Source organism: Mesoplodon densirostris, chromosome 2, assembly GCF_025265405.1.
Source record: "Mesoplodon densirostris isolate mMesDen1 chromosome 2, mMesDen1 primary haplotype, whole genome shotgun sequence".
Lineage (NCBI taxonomy): Eukaryota > Metazoa > Chordata > Mammalia > Artiodactyla > Ziphiidae > Mesoplodon > Mesoplodon densirostris.
Window position 1 is genome coordinate 12,190,388 of NC_082662.1, and position 20,015 is coordinate 12,210,402.

At 44.8% G+C, this 20,015-nt stretch overlaps 1 protein-coding gene across 1 annotated transcript in view; it reads left to right on the top strand.

The window, feature by feature from the left end:
- The window catches only part of LOC132502437 (forkhead-associated domain-containing protein 1-like), a 91,487-nt gene that overhangs the window by 52,927 nt on the left and 18,545 nt on the right, over positions 1 to 20,015 (top strand). The window contains exons 7-10 of the mRNA XM_060118338.1: positions 11,945 to 12,068; positions 15,725 to 15,855; positions 18,080 to 18,169; positions 19,197 to 19,301. Coding sequence (XP_059974321.1) covers positions 11,945 to 12,068; positions 15,725 to 15,855; positions 18,080 to 18,169; positions 19,197 to 19,301 — 450 coding nt within the window. The remainder of the gene's footprint in view (positions 1 to 11,944; positions 12,069 to 15,724; positions 15,856 to 18,079; positions 18,170 to 19,196; positions 19,302 to 20,015) is intronic.

A 20,015-nucleotide genomic window follows, 5' to 3' on the forward strand; every position in this document is an offset into this window, starting at 1 on the left:
ACTACCATGTTCAGGCCCCGGTGCAGGTGCTTTTGGTGCATTAACTTACTTACTTATTTATTTATTTATTTAATTTATTTATTTAATTTATTTATTTATGGCTTCATTGGGTCTTCGTTGCTGTGCACGGGCTTTCTCTAGTTGCAGTGAGCAGGGTCTACTCTTCACTGCGGTGCATGGGCTTCTCATTGCAGTGGCCTCTCTTGCTGCAGACCATGGGCTCTAGGCACGTGAGCTTCAGTAGTTGCAGCATGAGGGCTTAAGTAGCTGTGGCTCGCGGACTCTAGAGTGCAGGCTCAGTAGTTGTGGCCCACGGGCATAGTTTCTCCACAGCATGTGGGATCTTCCTGGACCAGGGCTCGAACTCCTGTCCCCTGCATTGGCAGGCGGATTCTTAACCACTGCACCATGAGGGAAGTCCCCTCATTAGCTATTTAAACCTCAGTCTTCTGACAGATGCCATTCTACAGATGAGGAGACTGAGGCACGCTCAGAGATGCCCAGGAGCTTGTTACAGCTTGCACAGCAAGTGAGAGGCAGTGATGTGATTAGGGCTCAGCTCTGCCACCTTGTACACCTCATGCTTTCACACCCACTTTGCATTTCCACCCAACTCCTGTCGCTTCAGTGACCACTTCTCACACCCACCCGGACCCAGCCAGAAAGAGCTGGAGATGGGGAGAAGGAACCCCACAGTGTTCCAAACACTGAGGCCTTTATCAAAACCTGAAGGCAGCTGCTGGTTCATTTATAGGGAATTTCACCAAAAAATCTCCACCCAGAATGTCTGGATTTACCAGTCAACTTCCTTCCTCCTGAAACTAAATCCAAAAAAAAAAACAAAACTGCTTTTTAAGTTTTAAAGAACTACTTTAAAATTGGCCACTGATCTTGGTCATAAATTATATCTCAACAAAGTTGATAAAAAAGCAGTTGGTCATTGATGAATTTTGGCCTCAGTGCATAATTCTGCTTAAAACCGTAGTCAGATTTGGTTCAACATGGCGGAGTAGAAGGACATGCTGTCACTCCCTCTTTCGAGAACACTGGAATCACAACTGACTGCTGAACAATCATCGACAGGAAGACACTGGAGCTCACCAAAAAAGATACCCCACATGCAAAGACAAAGGAGAAGGCGCACTGAGACAGTAGGAGGGGCGCAATCCCCATAAAATCAAATCCCATCACTGCTGGGTGGGTGACTCACAGACTGGAGAACACTTCTACCACAGAAGTCCACCCACTGGAGGGAAGGTTCTGAGCCCCACGTCGGGCTTCCCAACCTGGGGGTCCGGCAATGGGAGGAGGAATTCCTAGAGACTCAGACTTTGAAGGCTAGTGGGATTTGATTGCAGGACTTTGGCAGGACTGGGGGAAAGAGAGATTCCACTCTTGGAGGGCACACACAAAGTAGTGTGTGCATTGGGACCCAGGGGAAGGAGCAGTGACCCCATAGGGGACTGAACCAGACGTACCTGCTAGTGTTGGAGGGTCTCCTGCAGAGGCGGGGGACACCTGTGGCTCACCAAGGGACAAGGACACTGGCAGCAGAAGTTCTGGGGAGTATTCCTTGGCAGGAGCCCTCCCAGAGTCGGCCATTAGCCCCACCAAAGAACCTGGGTAGGTTCCAGTGTTGGGTCGCTTCAGGCCAAACAACTAACAGGGAGGGAACCCAGACCCACCCATCAGCAGACAAGCAGATTAAAGTTTTACTGAGCTCTGCCTACCAGTGCAACAGCCAGCTCTACCCACCACCAGTCCCTCCCATCAGGAAACTTCCACAAGCCTCTTAGGTAGCCTCATCCACCAGAGGGCAGACAGCAGCAGCAAGAAGAACTACAAGCCTGCAGCCTGTGGAATAAAAACCGTATTCAGAGAAGGACAGACAAGATGAAAAGGCAGAGGGCTATGTAGCAGATGAAGGAACAAGATAAAACCCCAGAAAAACCACTAAATGAAATGGAGATAGGCAACCTTCCAGAAAAAGAATTCAGAATAATGATAGTGATGATGATCCTGGACACCAGAAAAAGAATGGAGGCAAAGATCGAGAAGATGCAAGAAACGTTTAACAAAGATCTAGAAGAATTAAAGAACAAACAAACAGAGATGAACAATACAATAACTGGAAAAAAAAATACACTAGAAGGAATCAATATAATAACTGAGGCAAAAGAACAGATAAGTGACCTGGAAGACAGAATGTTGGAATTCACTGCTGCGGAACAGAATAAAGAATAAAGAATGAAAAGAAATGAAGACAGCTTAAGAGACCTCTGGGACAACATTAAACACAACAACGTTCACATTATACGGGTCCGAGAAGGAGAAGAGAGAGAGAAAGGACCCGAGAAGATATTGAAGAGATTATATTCAAAAACCTCCCTAATATCAGAAAGGAAATAGCCACCCAAGTCCAGGAAGCAGAGAGAGTCCCATACAGGAGAAACCCAAGGAGAAACACACCGAGACACATAGTAATCAACTTGGCAAAAATTAAAGAAAAATTATTGACAGCAGCAAGGGAAAAATGACAACATACAAGGGAACTCGCAGAAGGTTAACAGCTGATTTCTCAGCAGAAACTCTACAAGCCAGAAGGGAGTGGCATGATATACTTAAAGTGATGAAAGGGAAGAACCTACAACCAAGATTACTCTACCCAGCAAGGATCTCATTGAGATTTGATGGAGAAATCAAAAGCTTGACAGACAAGCAAAAGCAAAGAGAATTCAGCACCACCAAAGCAGCTCTACAACAAATGTTAAAGGAACTTCTCTAAGTGGGAAACACAAGAGAAGAAAAGGACCTACAAAAACAAACCCAAAACAATTAAGAAAATGGTCATAGGAACACACATATCAATAATTACCTTAAACGTGAATGGATTAAATGCTCCAACCAAAAGACACAGGGTTGCTGAATGGATACAAAAACAAGACACATCTATATGCTGTCTCCAGGCGACCCACTTCAGACCTAGGGACACATACAGACTGAAAGTGAGGGGATGGAAAAAGATATTCCATGCAAATGGAAATCAAAAGAAAGCTGGAGTAGCAATACTCATATCAGGGAAAATACACTTTAAAATAAACAATGTTACAAGAGACAAGGAAGGACACTACGTAATGATCAAGGGATCAATCCAAGGAGAAGATATAACAATTATAAATATATATGCACCCAACATAGGAGCACCTCAATACATAAGGCAACTGCTAACAGCTCTAAAAGAGGAAATCAACAGTAACACAATAATAGTGGGGGACTTGAACACCTCACTTACACCAATGGACAGATCATCCAAACAGAAAATTAATAAGGAAACACAAGCTTTAAATGACACAATAGACCAGATAGATTTAATTGATATTTGTAGGACATTCCGTCCAAAAACAGCAGATTGCACTTTCTTCTCAAGTGTGCACAGAACATTCTCCAGGAGAGATCACATCTTGGGTCACCAATCAAGTCTCAGTAAATTTGAGAAAATTAAAATCATATCAAGCATCTTTTCTGACCACCATGCTATGAGATTAGAAATGAATTACAGGGAAAACCTGTAAAACACACAAACACATGGAGGCTAAACAGTACGTTACTAAATAACCAAGAGATCACTGAAGAAATCAAAGAGGAAATCAAAAAATACCTAGAGACAAATGACAATGAAAACACGACTATCCAAAACCTATGGGATGCAGCAAAAGCATCCCATAGTTCTAAGAGGGAAGTTTATAGCTATACAAGCCCACCCCAAGAAACAAGAAAAATCTCAAATAAACAATCTAACGTTTCACCTAAAGGAACTAGAGAAAGAACAAACAAAACCCAAGGTTAGCAGAAGGAAAGAAATCATAAAGACCAGAGTAGAAATAAATGAAATAGAAACAATAGCAAAGATCAATAAAACTAAAAGCTGGTTCTTTGAGAAGTTAAACAAAATTGATAAACCATTATCCAGACTCATCAAGAAAAAGAGGGAGAGGACTCAAATCAATAAAATTAGAAAGGAAAAAGAAGTTACAACAGACACCGCAGAAATACAAAGCATCCTAAGAGACAACTACAAACAACACTATGCCAATAAAATGGACAACCTGGAAGACATGAACAAATTCTTAGAAAGTTATAACCTTTCAAGACTGAACCAGAAAGAAATAGAAAATATGAACAGACCAATCACAAGTAATGAAATTGAAACTATGATTAAAAATCTTCCAACAAACAGAAGTCCAGGACCAGAAGGCTTCACAGGTGAATTCTATCAAACATTTAGAGACGAGCTAACACCCATCCTTCTCAAACTCTTCCAAAAAATTGCAGAGGAAGGAACACTCCCAAACTCATTCTCTGAGGCCACCATCACCCTGATACCCAAACCAGACAAAGACACTACGAAAACAGAAAATTACAGACCAATATCACTGATGAATATAGATGCAAAAATCCTCAACAAAATACTAGCAAACAGAATCCAGCAAAACATGAAAAGGATCATACACCATCAAGTGGGATTTATCCCAGAGAGGCAAGGATTCTTCAATATAAGCAAATCAATCAATGTGATACATCATATTAACAAATTGAAAAAGAAAAACCATATGATCATCTCAATGGATGCAGAAAAAGCTTTTGACAAAATTCAACTCTGATTTATGATAAAAACTCTCCAGAAAGTGGGCATAGAGGGAACCTACTTCACCATAGTAAAGGCCATATATGACAAAGCCACAGCAAACATCATTCTCAATGGTGAAAAACTGAAAGCATTTCCTCTAAGATCAGGAACAAGACAAGGATGTCCACTCTCACTACTATTCTTCAACATAGTTTTGGAAGTCCTAGCCACAGCAATCAGTGAAGACAAAGCAATAAAAGGAATCCAAATTGAAAAAGAAGAAGTAAAACTGTCACTGTTTGCAGATGACAGGATACTCTACAGAGAGAATCCTAAAGTTGCCAGGAGAAAACTACTAGAGCTAATCATTGAACGTGGTAAAGTTGCAGGACACAAAATGAATGCACAGAAATCTCTTGCATTCCTATACACTAATGATGAAAAATCTGAAAGAGAAAATAAGGAAACACTCCCATGTACCACTGTAACAAAATAATAAAATACCTAGGAATAAACCTACGTAGGGAGACAAAGACCTGTATGCAGAACACTGTAAGACACTGATGAAAGAAATTAAAGATGATAGCAACAGATGAAGAGATATACCATGTTCTTGGATTGGAAGAATCAATATTGTGAAAATGACTCTACTACCCAAAGCAATCTACAGATTCAGTACAATCCCTATCAAATTACCAATGGCATTTTTTAGAGAACTAGAACAGAAAAGCTTAAAATTTGTGTGGAGACACAAAAGACCCCGAATAGCCAAAGCAGTCTTGAGGGAAAAAAATGGAGCTGGAGGAATCAGACTCCCTAACTTCAGCCTATACTAATAAGCCACAGTAATCAAGACAATATGGTACTGGCACAAAGACAGAAATATAGGTCAATGGAACAGGATAGAAAGCCCAGAGATAAACCCACGCACCTATGCTCAACTAATCTATGACAAAGGAGGCAAGGATATACCATGGAGAAAAGACAGTCTCTTCAATAAGTGCTGCTGGGAAAACTGGACAGCTACATGTAAAAGAATGAAATTAGAACACTCCCTAACGCCAGACACAAAAATAATCTCAAAATGGATTAGAGACCTAAATGTAAGACCAGACACTCTAAAATTCTTAGAGGAAAACATAGGAAGAACACTCTTTGACATAAATCACAGCAAGATATTTTTGATCCACTTCCTAGAGTAATGGAAATAAATACAAAAATAAACAAATGGGACCTAATGAAACTTCAAAGCTTTTGCACAGCAAAGGAAACCATAAACAAGATGAAAAGACAACCCTCAGAATGGGGGAAAATATTTGCAAAGGAAACAAGTGACAAATGATCAATTTCCAAAATATATAAAGAGCTCATGCAGCTCAATATTAAAAAACAAACAACCCAATCCAAAAATGGGCAGAAAACCTAAATAGACATTTCTGCAAAGAAGATATACCGCTGGCCAAGAAGCACATGAAAAGCTGCTCAACATCATTAATTATTAGAGAAATGCAAATCAAAACTACAATGAGGTATCAGCTCACACCAGTTAGAATGGGCATCATCAGAAAATCTACAAACAACAAATGCTGGAGAAGGTGTGGAGAAAAGGGGACCCTCTTGCACTGTTGGTGGGAATGTAAATTGATACAGCCACTATGGAGAACAGTATGGAGTTTCCTTAAAAAACTAAAAATAGAATTACCATAGGACCCAGCAATCCCACTACTGGGCATATACCCAGAGAAAACCATAATTCAAAAAGCCACATGCACCCCAATGTTCATTGCAGTACTATTTACAATAGCCAGATCATGGAAGCAACCTGAATGCCCATCGACGGACGAATGGTTAAAGAGGAAGTGGTACATATATACAATGGAATATTACTCAGCTATGAAAAGGAACAAAATTGGGTCATTTGTAGAGATGTGGATGCATCTAGAGACTGCCATACAGAGTGAAGTAAGTCAGAAAGAGAAGAACAAATATCCTATATTAACGCATATATGTGGATCCTAGAAAAATGGTAAAGATGAACCAGTTTGCAGAGCAGAAATGGAGACACACGTGTAGAGAACAAACGTATGGACACCAAGGGGGGAAAGCGGCAGGGGGTGGGGGTGCTGGTATGATGAATTGAGAGATTGGGATTTACATGTATACACTGATGTGTATAAAATGGGTGACTAATAAGAAAAATATAAATAAATAAATAAGCATTTTTTAAAAAGAGATAGAAAAAAAAAAAAGAACCGTAGACAGTGCTTGGGGGCCTTTGTTCTCTTGTGCTCTGTTTACTGTCTTTCCCTCTGTAACCGATTCTAGGTACACAGTTTCAGTCCTAGAAATGGTGCTCTAGAAAGGACACAGATTGTGTATGGTGAACCTAGGAGATTCTAGCAGGAAACTGTAAGCTCCATGAAGGCAAAGGTTGGGCCCAGTAACCTTCTAGAACTCTGTTAGGACTGTGTATGTTAGTTTGTTCTTTATTCATCCATCCATCCATCCGTCCATTAATCCAAATAAATATTTTGGGGGGCCTATCCCATACCATGCCCTCTTCCAGGCTCTGACAATTCAGCAGAGAGCAAGACAGACATGATCCTTCCCCCTGTTATGCTCTAGTGAGGGAGACAGAATAAACAAGTCAACAAATACATGCTCTAATATTTAAATGAACTAATGACTCTCCTTCAAACCTGGTTTTGAAAAAACAATGAAAGTAACAGGTCCTGTATGGATTATTAATGCAAACAGCTACCTTGACATGTAGCTGACACATTAATGAGCACCTTTTTCTTGAACTGAACCCAATTTTGCTGAAATATTCCTTTCAGTTATTCTCCCATTTCAGAGCTTTCCTGAGAAAATGACATGTCTTTTTCAGGTACATGGACGAGGCTGAATTATTCCCACATACCTTTTTTTTTTTTTTTGGCCGTACCACGCGGCTTGCAGGATCTTAGTTCCCTGACCAGGGATCAAACCCAGGCCTCCAGCAGTGGAAGCACGGAGTCCTAACCACTGGACTGCCAGGGAATTCCCCACATACCTTTTTTTAAATAATTGAAATATATTTGACATAGAATATTATATAATTTCCACATATCTTTGAATATCAGCAGGTCCCAATTTGAGTATTATTTAAAGTGGCTGCCGATATCTGGGGGAAAAATGTTTTTTTTACAAAGAAATTATCTAGAAATAATTACACTGATGCATCATGCTCTTGCCTCCCCTACCCCTGGAGCTTCACTTATAACTGAAGAAGAATATTTTATAGCAAGGCATATATGAACCAGAGGCTCCATTCGTTTGAACTCAAATCGAGTTTCATCCACTGACATTTTAGTTTCTTAACTATTCTACTGCCTGCAGAGCATTCCACCAGAAGTATAAGCCACATGGCAGGTTGATTTATGGTTCTGATTACTTTATGTGTTTTCCCTGGTCCCCGAAGGTGTGTGCATAATGATTTGCTCTCAGAGATCTTCGATCCGCTACAATATCACTAGAAAATTCTTACCTCCATGTGCTCTTATACGCCTGTGCTAATTAGAAGCCAAATTATCATCCTGAAACAATCACTCCTCCTAGCACTCTTAACTTTCTTATGATTCAGTGCCCATTTTATTACACAGCTTGACATTGAACATCTTGGAATTTATGCCATTACAAACAATATGGATATTTATTTTGATAGTAAAAGTATCAAAGAGGTTTGAAGACTCTTTGGAGTTTTCCAGCAATCCGAAATCCTAAAACTCTGACACTCAGATTGAAATATTTTCAATCTGTCAAAATCACTGGAGTCTTAGAGGGGAACGTATGTTTTCACTCCCGGAAGTTTGTCTCTGTGTGTTCTATCTCTGGTATCATGCAAATAAAAGCATTAAGCTGAGAAGAGCTTACAAACACTTTCAGTGTTCCAAGGACCTTTTATGGAAAAGTTGTAGTTCCCCCCAACAGAGAAAAGTAAGATGTGAAAGAATTTTTTTACTCAAAGTTTCCAAAGCACAAACATGCAAAAGTATAGCCTTGGGGAGAGTGGGGGTCAGAGTGGCCTGTGTCCCCGCAACTTCTAGCATAGACGCCCCCCAATAATGTCTCAGGTGCCCCAGGGAAAAAGTAAGTGTAACTGCCCCAAATGTCCTAGACTCTGAACCATGATGGTGCATGAAACGAGTCAGAAAACTTGTGAGACCTTGACGCTTCTGTTAATTCTACCAGAGTAATAATGACAAGATTTCCAAGGACACAAACCAAGACCAAAGGCTGTGAGCGCCATCTGGTGGCCATATCAGCACGCCCGAACTCCATTACCTGGGCATGCCCACCACCTCCCCCCAATCTTTTTTTTTTTTTTTTTTTTTTTTTTTAGCGTGATGCCCGCAACCTGGTCTGATGGTAAACAGGGAAATTCCTGTATTTCTTCTTTTGGAGGGATTATTTTTATTTAAGATACTGAGTCTCTATTTACTCTTATAACAGTTATTTTTAATTTAATGCACGTTTTTAGTTTAAAAAGGGAGCTGCTTCTACGAAAAATGCTAAGAAATTATAGTGGGGCTAGCCAAGAGACATGGGAAAAATAGTGAAAGTGGTATATGAATGACTGAAGTTTAGGAACTCTCTTTGGGTGAGGTTGCCAGATAAAGTAAGGACACCCAGTTAAATTTGAATTTTAGAATTTCGTTTTAGTGTGTTTCCCAAATATTGCATGGGACACACTTGCACTAATATATTATTCATTATCTGAAATCCTATTTTAAGTGAACATCCTTTTTTCCTCTCCTAAATCTGGCAACCTTACCTTAGGAGAACAAAGAAATTGCATCCAGAACTTCCCTGCTGGCACGGTGGTTAGGAATCCGCCTGCCAGTGCAGGGGACACGGGCCCGAGCCGTGGTCCAGGAAGATCCCACATGCCGTGGAACATCTAAGCCCGTGTGCCTCAACTACTGAGCCCTCATGCCACAACTACTGAAGCCCGTGCGCCTAGAGCCCATGCTCTGCAACAAGAGAAGGCGCTGCAATAAGCCTGTGCACTGCAACAAAGACCCAACGCAGCCAAAAATAAATAAATAAAATAAATAAATTTATTTTTTAAAAAAGAAAATAAATTGCACCCTTCTCCTTGTCACTTCCATTTTGATCTATCAAAACAAGCTAGTGGAGCTTCCCTGTGGCGCAGCGGTTGAGAGTCCGCCTGCCAATGCAGGGGACGCAGGTTTGTGCCCCAGTCGAGGAAGATCCCACATGCCACAGAGCGGCTGGGCCCGTGGGCCATGGCCACTGAGCCTGCACGTCCGGAGCCTGTGCTCCACAACGGGAGAGGCCACCACAGTGAGAGGCCCGCGTACAGCAAAAAAAAAAAAAAAAAAAAAAAAAACTAAAACAAGCTAGCTCTTGTCCTGTCTACAGATTGTGTGGCATTTATGCCTCAATAAACGTGTCCCTGTGGGAGTACTTAGGCCTGACATCTGAAAAATCACAGGGCAAAGGCCCACAGTGCACCTTGAGGTGGGAAAGTCCTGGCCACTCAGAACAAGCAGTCTGACCACATCAGACCGAGAGGGAGGGAGTTCCGGGCCCAGCTCTCTTTCCCGGCCTCTCGGGTACCTGCTCTGTGGAGGCCGAGGCCTGGCAGCTACTTTCGGGGCCTTATCAACGTTGCATTTGATGGAGAGCCTTCCGCACCCCACGTGTAGACCTAGACCCCTGGAGGGGGGCCCGCCCTTGAGGGGCTGTGAGCCATGGACTTACAGGGTGCTCACAGCAGCCATAGATAGAGCCGACCTGTGGTCCTCCCACCCATGATTCCTGTATTTCCTTTTTTTTTTTTTTTTTTTGTGGTACGCATGCCTCTCACTGTTGTGGCCTCTCCCAGTGCGGAGCACAGGCTTCGGACGCACAGGCTCAGTGGCCATGGCCCACAGACCCAGCCACTCCGCGGCATGTGGGATCTTCCCGGACCGGGACAGGAATCCGCGTCCCCTGCATCGGCAGGCGGACTCTCAACCACTGCGCCACCAGGGAAGCCCCTGTATTTCTTCTTAATAACAACCACACTGGCGTTTAAGTGAGCCTGGCAAGGCTTACAAATGCACACATAAATATTACCAACTACCTTCCCCAGAGACGGACGAGGGAAGCTGAAGCTAAAACACCCCGTGAGGGCTTCCCTGGTGGCGCAGTGGTTGAGAGTCCGCCTGCCGATGCAGGGGACACGGGTTCGTGCCCCGGTCCGGGAAGATCCCACATGCCGCGGAGCGGCTGGGCCCATGAGCCATGGCCACTGACCCTGCACGTCCGGAGCCTGTGCTCCGCAATGGGAGAGGCCACAACAGTGAGAGGCCGGCGTACCGCAAAAAAAAAAACCCCAAAACAAAACAAAAAATACACCCCGTGGGTAGTCAGAGGAGAGGATCGTCACAGCTCATCCCCCTGTGCCATGTGCCAGGCATGATCTGAGCACTTGTACACATGCTAACTTATTAAAATACTTCTCACAAACCTATCAGGTTGGGACTACCATCACCCCGCGTACAGACTGAACAAAAGGAAACAGAATACGGTGTCCTCCTTGTGTTCACAAAGCCCGTTAACTGGCAGAGGCAGGACTTGAAGGCCACAGTCCGGCTCCCGAGTCCATGCCATGCTTTACAGTCTCCAACTTCTCACGCTCATTCCTAGAGCCACCTGGGAAGGAGGAACCAGGCAACTAAAGACTGGGTTTGAATCAGACTCCACGTCTGACCAGCCGCGTGATCCCGAGCAGGGGGCCTCGCCTCTCTGAGTCTCAACCTGGCTCCCTTGCAAAATGGGCACATTAATGGGAACGTCAGCCTTCAGCAACGCTGTGACGAGTATCAGTGTAGCATGTGTGAATGGGCTTTGTAAACTCTGGAGTGTTCTGTGAGGTATAAACTACCCTCTATTCTCATTAGAGGGAATTCATTTCATAACCTGCTCCCGGCTCTTGAACTTTGCTGTGCATCCAGTCAGTGCTGGATGATCTGGAACCAACAGCTGGTCTATTTATGGCTAAAAACCCACAGGTCATAGGAAGACAGCAGCACCAGAGCCCCTGGGTGGCCACAAAGATAAGGTCCATGTCTCGAGGACCAATGACATGGTGGTCACTGAAGGAACAGGCCCCCTCCTGCCCCTTCCACTAGTGCCAACGGAAAACCTTGGTTTCCCCAACACCCCGATCCAAGATCAACCCGACTCTTTGCCCAACGTTGGAGAAGTACCGGCGTGTCCTGCAGGCCTGGCTGGCCCCCTCTGACGGTGTGTTGCCTCCTTCCACAGATCAGTGCCCTACAGCAAGTCTACAACCAGGTGCTGTGCCAGATACTGTCTGAGAGAATCTTAGAAATCACCTCCCTGAAGCACGAGGCCGAGAACTTAAGGAGGGAGGCCGCCATAACGTCAGGTGAGACCCTTCTGCATTCAGGCCCCAGAGCTTCTGCCCTCCCCCTGCAGACATCACCAGTCAACCAGCACACCTGTGCCCGTGACCTGGGTGCAGCCTCAGGGATCACCCGTGTCGGTGCATTAGAGTTCTCCCTCAGTGGAGGTTTCTTGCCACTCAGTTCTGAGGGCAGGGCCAGGTAAATATTTGAGAGAATGGTATCTCTTGGCTACAAGGTCTCCTGAGCACTGGCCCCACCAGGGAGAACACAGGTCACCTTGTGGCTTGGGTGGTTCCACAAAGCAGCCTGAGTGCAAACTAGAGCGTGGACAAAATGGGGTCACTCCTTTAAGGCACACATGGTCTCACCCATTTCAGCCGAGTGCACTTGGGCCCAAGGGAAACCATTTTCTAATTTGATCCGAGGTGGTTCCCTGATAAAGGGCTTGGGTTGGGAGAGGTGCAGCCAACACACAGCTGTGGCTGAGCTTTGATTTCCCTGGATTCCTTCATTGCTTCCACATGTTTCTTGAGCTCCTACTAGGTGTCAGGCCCCGTTCCAGGCTCCGGGGAGGGAGAGCCAAGCAAGACAGTCAGATTCCTGTACTCACAGATTCGGGAGGGGGTGACAGACAATAAAAGTAAACGGATGAATACACAAGCCCACTTCAGAGAGCAGTGGTGCTGTGGAGAAAATAAACTGTGTGTGGTGGTGGCCAGCACTTCAAGGGGGGAGGCCAAGGGGGACCAGCTCAGTGGGTGTGCAACCATGGAACTCAGGTGGGACTTGAACCCGTGGGCTGGGACTCGAACCCAGTCAGAACCCACTATCTTTTAATCGAGATCACGCATCTGGTCTCGCGACTTACTAAAGCTCAGATTCTTTAAGTCTCATCGCAGAAAGAATTCAGTGAGAGACAAAGTAAGAAGTGAATTTCTTTAGAGAGAAACACACTCCACAGACAGAGTGTGGGCCAATTCAGAAGGCTAGAGGCCCCCAAATATGGGGCGATTAGTTTTTATGGGCAGGGTAATTTTATAGGCTAATGAGTGGGAGGATTGGGACAACTCTAATATTTTGGGGAAGGGGCGGGGATTTCCAGGAATTGGGCCACCAGCCACTTTTTTTTTTTTTCCTGTACACGGGCCTCTCGCTGTTGTGGCCTCTCACGTTGCGGAGCACAGGCTCCGGACGCGCAGGCTCAGTGACCATGGCTCACGGGTCCATCCGCTCCACGGCATGTGGGATCTTCCCGGACCGGGGCACGAACCCGTGTCCCCTGCATCGGCAGGCGGACTCTCAACCACCGCGCCACCAAGGAAGCCCCACCACCCACTTTTTGACCTTTATGGTCAGCCTTGGAACATCCTGGTGCTGGTGGGTGTGTCATTTCGCTCATGTATTACAATGAGCCTGTAATGAGGCTCCAGTTCCCCTGGAAGTCGAATCTTACGCCCCCTTGGACCTAGCTGATTCTAACCAGTTTATGTTGTATCCTCCACGGCTATGTCCTTCTTTTAGAGAGGACCTGTTTCACGTGGGCAATGACAAGCCAAGGGCAAGAGAGGCTGCATGGAGTGAACAGGGGATTGTGGGGCTGGGCAGTGTCAGGGGGTCTGGGTTTTTATTCCAAGGGTGTTGGGAATCCAGTGGAGGTTTTCAAGCAGGAACTGGCATGCCTAGAGACCTGAAGAGGATGGGATCACTCACAGACGAGGGGAGGGAGAGAAGCAGGTGACAGGGAGGAGGCAGTGAGCCTCGGAGGGGCACATCACTCTGAAAGCAGCCAGCGCATAGCAGGAAACATGCCCACAGCTGTAGAAGCCACACATAGCATTGAGTCACACGTGAATCCCCATCTCTGTATGAATCTGTGCTTTCCTTCTGCCTCACTCTGCAACTTAATCACACCCAGCCCCACCCACTGCTGCCCCCAGGTCTCTGCTTATGCTCCTCCCTCACTTGGGATGTCCTCAGATATTTTTTGAGCACCTCCCCCAGGCTAGGTGCTGTTCTGGGCACTAGGAATGGAAGGATGAACTCGCTGGTCCTCACCTTCCTCCCGTATGTCGGCCAGTGAAACCTCATCCAAGCATCAAGCCTGTCTCAGATCCCACCTTCTCCGATCAGGGAGTCGGACAGACCTGGGTTGGGATAACGCTTGAGATTGGCTGGACCCACTCAAAGTGTGGCAAGCCCCAGAGGGATTTCCAAGTAACTGAACTGTGTCCTGGAGGCAAAGCTCATTTTTAAACTGAAATTCTGGAGCATTTTGTGCTTTATTTCATAGACATTCTTGATTGATACCTACCACTAAAACTGGGCCTGATGTTCTTTCAAGAAAAGAACCGTAGGAGATAACCCAATACCACTGCATTTATGCACCCTTCTTCCCACTTTTATTCAAAATGATACTACAATGCAAGAGGGAAGAGATATGGGGAGATATGTATATGCATAACTGATTCACTTGGTTATAAAGCAGAAACTAACACACCATTGTAAAGCAATTATACTCCAATAAACATGTTAAAAAAATGATACTACAGTAATGGAGTAGTTATCTATTGCTGCATAACAAGTTACCCCAACATGTAATGGATAAAACCCCAACCAATATTTATTATCTCCCCCAGTTTCTGTAGTTCAGGAATTTGTGAGGGGGGTGACTTAGTTCTCATGAGTTGCAGTCAAGATGTTGGCTGGGGCATAAGTCATGTCATCTAAAGCCTCGGGGGGCGCCGGAGGATCCCCCTTCAGAATGGCTGCTCATGTGGCTATTGGCTGGAGGCCTTAGTCCCTGAGCACACATGCTTCTCTCTAGGGCTGCTTGAGTGTCCTCACAACACAGCAGTTGGCTTCCCCCAGAGTGAGTGATTCAAGAGGGAGCAAAGAGGAGGCCACCGTGTCTTTTATGACCCAGCCTGAGAGGAAACAGTCCGTCATTTCCACAGTATCATATTGGTTCCCCTGGCAGCCCTATTCAGGGTGGGAGGGGCTACAGAGGGCATGAATTCTAGGCGGCAGGAATCATTGGGGCCATTTTGGAAGCTGGCTGCCGAGAAAAATAATAGGCGCCATGGAACAAACATAATTTAGCCACTTTGTGTTCTTGGGACATACCGTCTCATTTGACCCTTACAATAACTCTGTGTGGGACAGACAGTGGGAGGTGAAATAGCTTGTCCAAGACCACCAAGTTAATAAGTGGTAGAGAGGGGTCCAAACTCAGAGGACTGTGAAACCAACCACCCCATCAATAGTGTCCAGCAGTGCCCTCTGCCACACGCCCGTCTCCTGGCCTCTGGAGAAGAATTCCTGGACCTTCCCTGTGCTGGGCCTTTGTTCCCCAGGCCCATGGTGTGGCCTCTCCTCCCAGCTTTGCCTGGCTTGTGCCCACAAGGGGCCCCTAAAGGCTTCTCCTCTCGCTGCTGCTGACCGCCCCTCATTCTCACTGAAGCCTCAAACCCTGTTCCGTGGACTTTGCTCTCATTCCCATTCCTGCTCTGGGACCCTTGCAAAAATCCTCCCCAGGTCTAGGCGGGCACCGGTGGTGGCCCAGGCTTGGAAGGTCTTGTCCGAACGTTGGCTGACAGCCATGGTGTTGCCAATAGTCCTTCCTGCCTCTTTGACCTCCATGAGTCTTCTGTTTTGGTTTGGTTTGGTTCTTTTACAGAGATGGTGTCATCTTTGCAAAGAGACGTGTTAGTAAAGGATGGTCAAGTTCAACAACTACAACAGGAGGTGAATCAACTGAAAAGTGAGAACAAAGAAAAGGATCACCAGCTCAAAGCCCTCAGCTCCAGGGTGAGTGTCGTGTCATCAGCAAATTGTAGCTGCGAAAAGCAGACACAGTGGAGTCACATGACACACGGTGGTGAGATGAGGCCAGTGCCCAAGGACACAGGGAGGGTAGCTGCTGGGCAGGTGGCCAACTTCTCTGAAGCCTTTCAAAGGACAGCATGTATGTGGCTCAGAATAAGCATAATAGATTTTCAAATCCAGCAAACATTTTCTAACCCCTATTATAAATTAGTTTGTTTAATCCCAGGAACAAACACACCTATGAGCATATACTGCCATTGCAAAGTTTAATATTAAACAGAATACGATCTCTCTGTGAGCAAGGATGACCACACGGCTGCATCATGGTCCCAGCACCACTGGTTCTCATAATTGTCTTCAAAGCAGAATGTTTGAAGATCCAGATGCAAACACGCAGACTCTCATTTCTTCCTTAGACTTTAGTGTGTAGAATGTCTCTATGGAAGATGAACGTGGTAGGCAAGCAAAGAGCTTTTTACATGTAACTTTGACTATTTGCAAATCTTGCCTTCAATGCTAACTTTAGAATCCTGACTCTATAGGATAAGATTTCTCAGTATTTGCATGATGTGCCTGTTTCTGTGAGTCAAGGTAAAACCTCAAAGCTTTCATCTCAGGTGGCAACTCAGAGATTCCCAGAGGCTACCCGATAGCTAGGTCTGCATGGGGGTGGGGTGAGAACAGATCTTGAGGTTCCAAGGAAAAGGCACACTAAGTAATACCTGGTACGTAGTACCATACCCAGTTTGGAGCTGGTGAAAGGCACTGCATGAGCTTTGGGATCAGACAGACCAGGGTCCAACCCCAGAGCTTTCTTTTATTGTAACTTATTTGGCCTCCATTTCCACATCTGTGAAATGGGGATGACAAAATCGTTTTCCGAGTAGTGGGAGGCTGGTTTTAGTTGTGCTCTTCTGCCTCTGCCCGAGGTCAGCTGCCTGGCCAAGCCCTCTGCATTCATTTCTCCCAAGCAGAGTGTCTTCCCAGGCATGTGCTATAGCTGTTTTATGTGGTGTGTGTGTCTCTGTTGGGGACGGGAAGGGGATGAAGAGCTGGTGCTAAGTAGAAGGAATCTGCAAAGACAGCACCTGCTTGGCTCTTCTACCTCCTGAAGTGCATTTGGATGATTTATGTCCCCGTTTCCCCTTCCTCGTTGACCTTGGAATGAGGTCCCTTCTCCTCTAGACTGTGCGGGCCAATAGCAAAAGGGCTCGTCACCACCAAGGGTACTGCTCTTGTGAACATTTGAGATGCCTTTTTTTTTAATGGCATACATCATGTGTGTTAATTTTAGAAAAATAAGTAGATGACATTGAAAAGGAAAAGTAAAAAGAGAGGAGAGGAAATGCTACCTTGAGAAATCAGTGTTAATATTTTCATGTCTGTTTTTCCAGTCTTGTTTCTATATATTGCCTAGAAATCAATCAATCATTTTATAGTGAATTTATACTATGCACATTTTTTAAATTTTTAAATACTGATTATTTTTTCATTCTAATAAAGCAATGCTCTTATCATTCATCTTAAAATCTACATACTTTCTCCTGGATGTACCCAGTGTTATAAAGTGGTCTGCTGTTCTAAACAACACTTGGGTTGTTTCCTCTTTTTTTTTTCTTCCACTGTTACTGACAATTCTGTGAAGAGCATCCTTGAAACTACAGATTTACTTATTTCTCCAGTCATTGTCCTTAAGGTACATTCCTAAAGTGGGAATTGCTGGGTCAAAAGAAGGCACATCCATCCTTATGCCCTTAATGCCTGTTGCCAAGCCGCCCTCGGGCAAGACAGCTCCGTTTACCCCTCCACACCAGTCAGGGCAGTTGTGTCTTTGAGATGCAACCTGCACAAAAGCCCTAAGATGGATCTGGGCTCACTGGCTCGGCCCCTTCCACCCTCACTGGTCACAGCGTGAAAATATCCCAATTCCTGCACCCTAAGTACCCAGACACTACAAAGCTGGCTTTCCCCTGCGGTGAAGTTTGCTGGCTTTTGAAGAGGAATTTAGACGCTCTATTCCTCAGAACTCATGAGAGGGGTGAACTGGGAACGACTGCAGGATCCCGTGCTCCCATCACATAAATGGTCTCGCCTCTCAGAATTCAGAGGTGTGATTGGGTTATACAGCAGGAAACACTCCTGGGCATGAACACAGGTACTTGGGACCCCCAGCCAAGCCCCCTGGCCTTGTCCTTTTTCTCCACAGTGCTCAGTGCTGAAAGAAGAGTTACAGAAGGAAGATGCCCAGAAGGAGAAGTGGGAAGCCCAAGAGAAAGAGTTAAAACTCTGCAAAACCGTGCGTTGAACCTCCTGACCCCTAGGTGTCCACTGAAAGCCTAGATTGTGGCCTTGAGGGTTTTGGAGGGGTTCCTTGGCCCATTAGCTAGCACAAGCTCTGGGGCTTTCTGGGTGTTTGTCTGTTAATGTAGTCTCCTAATTCTTTGATTTGCTAGCCTCAAAGAGATGGGTGAAAAGACCATGGAAAACACACGCTCCCCAGATTTTCTGGGCAGTTGGCTCAAGGCCCCTCATCAGGTTTCCCCTGGGGAAAGGGACGGGAGGTGGCCACCGTATGCTGCTAGAAATTCACCGCGGTCCCTACCCCTGGACTTGTGATGCCCAGACTTTCATGATCCACTGTCACAAGTTTTATCACAGCCCTGAGCACTGTTATTAACACAACTCTTCTTGAAGTATTTTTACTTAAATACATTCAATTTTACAACAATTCGTAAAAACAAACTAAAAAGCAACTGTATCACTGGCCTTGTATGGAAGGTGAACATAAAAATTAACACAATGAAAAGATGACCACTAAATGTAAATGTTCACCCCCTATACCAGCCCAAACCCTCGTGCACATCACCAGGCATACGTTTTCCATCCATTGGGAAGGACGGTGCCTGGGACGGGGGCAGGAGACGTGTGTTCTTCTCTCTGTCAGGAGCACACTTCTCTGCCTCAACTGAGAAAAAAGAAAAGTGTCATTGTTCTTTTTTTCCAAACGGTGCCCATTGTGTCTTCCAAACAGCCCTTATTTAGATTGAACTCAAAAATATACCCCAAGGAAAGAGATTCTAATGAGTGGATAGGTATCTTGTACTGTTTAATCCAGGATCCATGCTGATCTTCAAAAGAAACTCAAATTTTCCCTCACCCAGCCCTTTCATTGCATCCGTTGAAAGAAAGTCTACTTTGCCTCAAAGATGTGGAATTGTCCCCCAATGGAAGGAATGAAGCGAATCCCAGACTAGGTTTCTGCCTTAATGAGCCGGATGAAATGAGCTGTGAAGTTGACTTCCCTGTTGTTGGAACTCTTTCAGAAAATCCAGGACATGGAAAAAGAAATGAGGAAGCTCAGGGTGGAGCTGAAAAGGAGCAGTACCGAGCAGAGCCTGATCTCTATGATGCTGCGGGAAAAGAGCAAGGTATGGCAGGGACAGGTCGGCCTGGGAACCACTCTGGGGCAAGCACTCCACCTGCATCATCTCTGTTCATCCTCACAATGACCCCATGCGGTCTATACTGGTATTAACCCCACTTTACAGTTGGGAAAACTGAGGCTCACAGAGGTGAAGGAAGTTATCCAAGTTCACTTGCATAAAGTAGTTGTGGCAGAACTTGAATCCAGGTCTGCCTGACTCCAAAGCTCCTGTGTGTAACCACTACCCTAGACTGCCTTCAAATCTTAATTGTGAAATTATTTAAGAAAGAATTGATCCATTAAATCAAGTTTGCCAATGATGTTGTTCCAACTTAAATTCTCATATTGATTTTTTTTGTCTTTTTGTTCCATCATTGAGAATGTTTTTGAAAATCTCAATATGTTTGTAATTTGAGTGTTTCTTCTTTTAATATGAACGATGTTTGCTTTATATATTTTGAGGCTGTGTTACTAGGTGCATATAAATTTAGAATCCTAATACTTCCTGTAGAGCAAAACTTTAGATCATCATGAAATGTCCCTTTTCATCTCTAGTAGTGTTTCTTCCTTAACGTCTCCTTTGTCATTTAGCTTCATCACTGGCTTTCTGTTGGTTAGAGTTTTCATACCATATCTTTTTCATATGTTCTCTGTCAATTTTTGTCTTAAGGTTTAGACATATGCCTTCAAATAGCGTATCATTTATATAAAATCCAGT